General features: G+C 41.1%; 1 protein-coding gene across 1 annotated transcript; it reads right to left on the reverse strand.

Annotated features, from left to right (window-relative positions):
* Positions 1 to 581: 581 nt before the first annotated feature.
* Positions 582 to 6,072, reverse strand: ssu72 (SSU72 homolog, RNA polymerase II CTD phosphatase). The gene is made up of 5 exons (XM_027137430.2): positions 5,788 to 6,072; positions 4,817 to 4,960; positions 2,344 to 2,483; positions 1,948 to 2,066; positions 582 to 1,345 (listed from the first exon to the last, which is right to left on the reverse strand). Exons 1-5 carry the CDS (start codon positions 5,865 to 5,867, stop codon positions 1,244 to 1,246), a joined length of 585 nt encoding a protein of 194 aa, XP_026993231.1. The 5' UTR covers positions 5,868 to 6,072; the 3' UTR covers positions 582 to 1,243.
* Between the last annotated feature and the right edge of the window lie 593 nt (positions 6,073 to 6,665).

Consider the following 6,665-nt stretch of genomic DNA (forward strand, 5'->3'; position numbering starts at 1 on the left):
GTGTGGAGTTTAATGTTGAGTCCTGACTCTGAACCCCACTGAACACCTCAGATTTACAACACCAGACTTTATTATTAACATCAGTGTCTGATCTCACGAGTGCTCTTGTAGCTGAAACACAGGGGTCTAAATCTGAAAGGAAACATTGATCACACACATATGGGTGTGATGGTCAGTGCACAAACCCTCCATCACAGAGAAGAGGATCATTCATAAACAAATTAAAACTAATACCATTAAAGTGACAGAGGGGAGAGAACCAGGTTTAGAAACCGGTGTCCTGTGGTGTGTTCTTCACTCTGTGAGAACCCTAAAAGGTTCTATGAGAAACTCTACAACTGTCTTGTTCCTATGAGGAAAGGCTCCAATGAATCCTTCATGTTCCTTGTTTTAATGAGTACATTCCCACAGCATCACACTCATCTGGTCAAAATCTTTTATTTATCCTTTGTGAATTTTACCCTTCGGTCTGAAGACTCGCTGATTTTGCAAATCAAATACTAAAAACATCAAATATGTCAGAAGAGCAGAAGCTTGTTGGTGAATATGGTTTAAGATGCAGTAATGTTCACTGGTGTGTGTTCATTGCATTTCACCGAGTTTATTAAGGTGTTTTTCATTTACGTGTTCTATTTACACAAATGTTCAGGCACTCTGGACTTACAATCACACTCACAGTTTACAAAAAAAAAAGAAAAAGAAAAAAAAAGCAAGAACAGAAATGAAAATATCCAGAAGAGTTTCCATAATGTTTAAATAACTATGAACACAAAGAGAAATAACATCTGAAACCCATTTTCTGGTTCATCATCATAATCATCTGTATTCAAGTAAAACATCTCAATGCTTACACACAGCTGATCGTCTCCACATTACACAACCGAAATATTCATTATTCTTCAGCAATTATTAGAGCAATAAAAAAAAAATACTCAGAGGAAAAGAAAGGTTTGTCCTGTGTTGTGTAATTAATACATACACAACGTGGTAAGTGTGTGTGTGTGTGAGAGAGAGAGCCGTGTCTGACTCAGGGAACAGTGTTTCATTATCTGGGATGAAACAGAGTGTGTGTGCGTGAGTGTGTGTGTGTGTGTGTGTGGTAACACAGGCGGCGCATGCTGCAGCTCTGAGATCAAAATGATGTCAGTGTGATGATGTCTGTGTGACCAGTCCAGCTGGGCCTCAGGATGGTGATGATGATGTGTGTGTGTGCGCGTGTGTGTGTACACATGCGCAGCAGACATCAGTAGAAGCAGACCGTGTGAAGGAATGGACGGCTGCTTTTGTCCTCAAACTCCTGCAGCAGCTCATCAATATCATTCTCCATATCATCAGTGTGCTGAATCTAAGAGACAGACAGTTAAATATAAAGAGACAGACATGACAGACAGAGAGAGGAATATAGAGACAGACAGACAGAGAGGGAGAGAAGGAGAGACAGATCAGTAAAATAAATACACATTTAAAATCTTCCTCCATTTTTATAAACACTAGTGATGCACATGCCGGCTAACTCACACTTTGTCTCTCTCTCTCTCTCTCTCTCTCTCTCACACACACACACCATTTATATTGTAATATTAATATGTCTCACTTTCACACACACACACACAGTCCTTTTCTGTGCATTTGTCTCTCCGCAGAAAAAGAGTAAAAACACTGTATGATTTACTCATTGATGATGTTGCATTATAGTGATGGCTGTAATCTCTTCTCTCGTTTTCCTGATTTATAAACCCGAGCCTATAAAGCTGTAAGCCTATAATTTATGTCACACTCAGCACAGCTTTGGCCAGACTGTACAACAGCAACAAGCACCAATAACACTTTTCTAAATGAAACTGAAGTGAAATATGAGAGTGAGAGACTTGGGTAACTAAATAGTGTGTGCGTGCGTGTGTGTGTGTGTGTGTGCGCGTGCATTAGCACCAGCAGTGTTACACTCACACACTGACACAGCTCACAGATGAGGAAAGCTCCGAGCGTGGCTTCCTCGTGGTTGTCCTGGATGTCCACGTTGATTACGTGCACCGGCTGGAACGTCTCCTGTTCACGAGAGTTCAGGTCTGCATGGAACACACACACACACACACACACACACACACACACACTTTAGAACTTATCTACAGATTCGATTTGTATAATGTAGTAAACACTGACTAAAGCACAAACTTCACAGAAGACAATTTTTGAGAAAAGTTCTAGTCTAGTATGTTGAAGTGGTAGTCAGAAAAGTGTGTCAGAAAATTGGCCAAGCTGAAAAAAATAAATAAAAAAGAAGTTGCTGCCAGTTTTCATTCAGCTTCAAAGGCTGTGTGTGTGTGTGTGTGTGAGATCTCTTACCCTCCAGCACCTGGTCATACACTCTCTCCTCACAGGTGATCACCAGGTCAAACTGGTCCTTACAGTTCTGGAAACGTTCAGGTCTTGTCTTGATGCGCTTGTTGCGCTCAAGCATGTGCAGGATGCCGTTCTGTGTATATCTGAGGACAAGCTGGATTAAGGAAACAAGCTTGTGATAAAATCCCTTTCTCTCTCTCTCTCTCTCTCTCGCTCTACCTCGGAGGTACTCAATTAGATAAAACAAACATGGGTTTACATGATGTATAGATCAGTATTCCAGCTGCTTCTGTGCCTGTTGTCCAGAAAGAATAAAGAGATGAGTTTTAACATCCAGGCAGCTTGTCTGACTCCATTAGCAGAGCTTTAACAGCTCTCATGGTAGCTGAGGTTCGGTCCTGAAGGTGCATCACTTTTTTGTGGAGAGTTAGAGCATGCTGCTGTATGGATCTTGAACACACACAGCCTGGAATGTGTGGGGTGTGTAAAAGCTCCACACTGAGGAGGTTCAGTCATGCAGGGCTCTTCACCAAGCTTCCACAGATCTGCAATGGCACCCAGGCGCCCCCTACAGGACAAACCCCACATCTCTGCTGCTGGAGTCACGGCACAGCACTGCAATAATCATGCACAGTAGTGATGATGTGTCACTGCTCCTGGAATATCCAGAACCTTCATCTGTCTACAGTATGATGTGCTAATAAACTTGAGAATATATAGAACCACCTTTAGAAATAAACATCCAGATAAACCTGGGTCATGTTTTAGATCTGAAAGCACATCAGTAAGTCTCAGACACTGATGCCCTCCACACAAAGCTGTTATACACACACTTGGTGTAACATGCTAAACTGGGGGTCAGAAGCGTCCTCTAACTGTTAGCTACATTACCCTTTCAGCTATTACTGAAACCTGAAAAAGAGAGCAAACTTTGCACACTCAGCAGGTCTGGGTTAATCGACTACTTTTGGTGAAAAATTCATTTCCCTCAGTTCTGCACTACAAACACAACACAGTTAAACACCATTTAATCTCAGGCCCAGGGGACTAAACCTAGTCCTGCTTGTGGACAGAACATATGAATGAAATAGGTCTGTAAACAACGCTCTGTCACTTGTTAACCCTCGTTGTAATTGCCCTTCACATCAGATCTCTCCATTGTACACATGACTAACTCTCTGTGCTCGGAGGGAATTCAGGAGCCTGCTGGAAACTCTGCTAGTCTGATTACTGCAGAAATGAAGCCAGTCTTTAACTGTACTGTTACAGCAGGTCCCTGTTCCCTCTACACAATGGGAACATCAGTAACAACTAGATTATAGACCACGGCTGCTTTTAGTAAAATCCACTGATGTCTTTAAGAATAAAACTGTGAGCTGATACACGTCTAAGCTCATTGATCACGGCACGATGTAGAACACCAACAGTGTCCTGAGATCATTTCTGACTAACAACTCAAATAGCATTTTTTTTAGCTGATAAAATCAAATGAACTCTTCTAGAAGCAGACATGGATTAGAATCGATCAGATTAGCGCCTCCTAGTGGAAAGTTAAATTAGCTCAAATTCTCCTCAGTAATGCCCCAAACCCACAGATAGCAGGTTTATAACCTAAATGAAAAAGCTGTTTTAAAAGCCGAGTGTGCAGTGTGCCTGCTTCGCTAATCTTAATGACACAGGATTTTTTCCCCCAGAAAACACTTCAGATTATATTTTTTGATCATGGTGTGTTAAACACCCTGCTGGAGACACTTCAGTCATATCAAGGTTTGAATCATATGGCATTGTTTGATCAGGCGGTGCACGATTAAGCTCCTGTCTAGCTCAGTTCCTATGTTCCGACCGCTTGAGTGTCTGCTTCAGACGGAGACTGAACCGAAACGTCCTGCTATTTTCCCCCGTTTCACAGCATGTTGTTTTACACACATGGCTTTTCATGATCTACATCAGATATGTGGTGACTTCACAATTTCAGTATCATTTTCAGTACCACCAGATTTATTGCTTAAAAAAAGCATGTATTTTACAGCACATTAAACTGCAGAGGTGAAAATAAAAGCAGAGTTTCTACACTGTTCTAATAAAAATATTAAAACTCTGAAGGATTATAAATAACACATTTTCAGTTTTCTCCTACTGTATCTGACCCGATCACACTGCACATCTGCCCTACTACTTCACCCAGCATGTGGATTAAACACAAGTCCGTCAGTGCGAGTGTGAAGAAGTAGTGAGTGTATCAGCTGAAAACACATCACACTCTACTGATGCCACTGGTCACGTGTCAGTCCTCATCTCCACCGTCACTCATGTTCAAAAAATATTAGGTTAAACTCTTCATGCATACACACCATTGCCATCTCAGGGTAAAGAATAAAATGGGTTAAATATTCACAACTACTTGTATTTGTGTATTTAGAAAAGGGGAAGGGACTGACTGTGTGTGTGTGTGTGTGTGTGTGTGTGTGTGGGATACAGTTCCTTGTCCTTTCGGACCAGATCGCTGTACATCTGTTCGTAAGAGGTTTTGAAGTCATACACATTAGGCTTGTCTGGAGTGGGTCCTGGGAGTTTCACATGGCTTCCGGTGCCGAAAGATCGAACATCGAAACCACGCTTGCTGCAGAAACATGGAGAAAGTGTGAAGAACAGCATTGAAACAGCTTGATAAAGACATTATTACATTATTACTTACCTGAACCTTATTTAAATACGTAAAAAAGATACCCATAAGAAGCTTGTGATTTAATTTGCTATTTAAAGTAAACCATCAGTCTGTATCATCAGGTCATTTAGAACCTTTTCAGAGCTGTAAGGAAACAATTTAAACCACCAGACTGGTCTGAACTTGTACACAGGACCAGTTTTTTTTTTTTTTTTTACCAAAACGATAAACGAATGCGTGTCCAGCAGCAGTCAGTATAACCAACTCAGATTAGGAACCGACTCCGTGAGTCCAGAGCGACAGGAAACCAGGCTGCTGATGCTCGTGTTGTGCAGTAATTTTTTATTTTTATTTTATACGACATCTTTCCTTGCTTTGGTTGAACCGAATCAATTTTCTCAGTGTTTAATTTCCGATTGACACGAATTCGAATAGAAGAATCGATTCATCGTTGAGATCGACTCCGAGCCGTAAAGATAAACTCCATCTGCTTCCGGTTTCTATGACACAGCAGAGCAAACCCCCCCCCCAACTCAAAACAACATAAAAAAACAACATAAATGAAAAAAAAAATTAAAAAACCCTAAATAAAAACCACCCATACTAAAAAGTTTATTGACTTGATATGAGTAGTTGGTATAATTCAGTGCTCCAATAGTAATAAGTGTCCTGTCAGTGGTGGTTAAAGAGAAACCCGAGCAGCTGCTGGTGAGCTTCAGTGTCCACCTCCTGGTGACCGTGTAGTTTTATTACAGTCGGTCTTTTCCTCCTGAGGACGTTACCTGAGGATGTTGTGCGCTTCCATGCTGCGGTTCTGGTTACTCGAACACACCACCGCTACACGCAGCGGGTGGCTCGGCATAATGTACTGCAAAATCTTACTGATCCACAAAACTACAACGACCTTACGTTTAGTCTACGCGAATAAACACACCCAAAAATGGTAGTAAACAACAACGCACTTTGATATCGAGGACATTTAACGACACAGAACCACAATAACTACACCGAGTTTTGCCTACAGCACAATCTGGAACAAAATGGCGGACCGGCGGAGGCTAATGTGACGCAGTACGCTGGGCGGGGCTTAGGGGCTGCTGCGTGTTGTGGGCGTGGCTTAGGACTAGGAGACGCTTGTTTTCACTGCGTTGATGTGACGTTGTACTATTTACTAAAATAGACATAACATACAAATATTAAGTGTATTGCTCAAACAAGTAAAAAAATCACATGTAGAATCTACCCTAGAAAATAATATAAATACTATAACTATTATTAAAAAAAAGCCAGGATCTATGAATATACATGATTATGCAAATTAGAAACGCCCCCGTGTTGCCCTGTCATCCATATTACTCATATTAGCTTAACTTAAATAATCAGCTAGTTAACTACCGGTGACATAACTCTCGACATTAATCACTCGTGGACATGTCAGAGTCTTCATCTACGTCCTCATTCTCTGTCTTATTAGCTAAAACCAGCCAAACAATATAATGTTACCATGACAACCAACATATTTCTGTCAGTAAAATTAGCTACATAGCTAGCCAGCGTGCTCATGTTCTGTAGCATAAAAGTCTGTATGATCAAATTAATACCTTTTGGAGTTAATTAATTTAAAGCCTGTTTTTAAAGAGTCAGAGAGTTTTTTCCCACA

This window comes from Tachysurus fulvidraco, chromosome 2, assembly GCF_022655615.1.
Source record: "Tachysurus fulvidraco isolate hzauxx_2018 chromosome 2, HZAU_PFXX_2.0, whole genome shotgun sequence".
NCBI classification, from domain to species: Eukaryota; Metazoa; Chordata; class Actinopteri; order Siluriformes; family Bagridae; genus Tachysurus; species Tachysurus fulvidraco.

Coding starts and splice junctions, on each gene's coding strand:
- ssu72 (XM_027137430.2), bottom strand. CDS start 5,867: ATGCCGAGCCACCCGCTGCGTGTAGCGGTGGTGTGTTCGAGTAACCAG. Junction 2,484..4,816: donor GTCCGAAAGGACAAGGAACT/GTATCCCACACA, acceptor GCTTGTCCTCAG/ATATACACAGAACGGCATCC. Junction 2,067..2,343: donor GTATGACCAGGTGCTGGAGG/GTAAGAGATCTC, acceptor TGTTCCATGCAG/ACCTGAACTCTCGTGAACAG.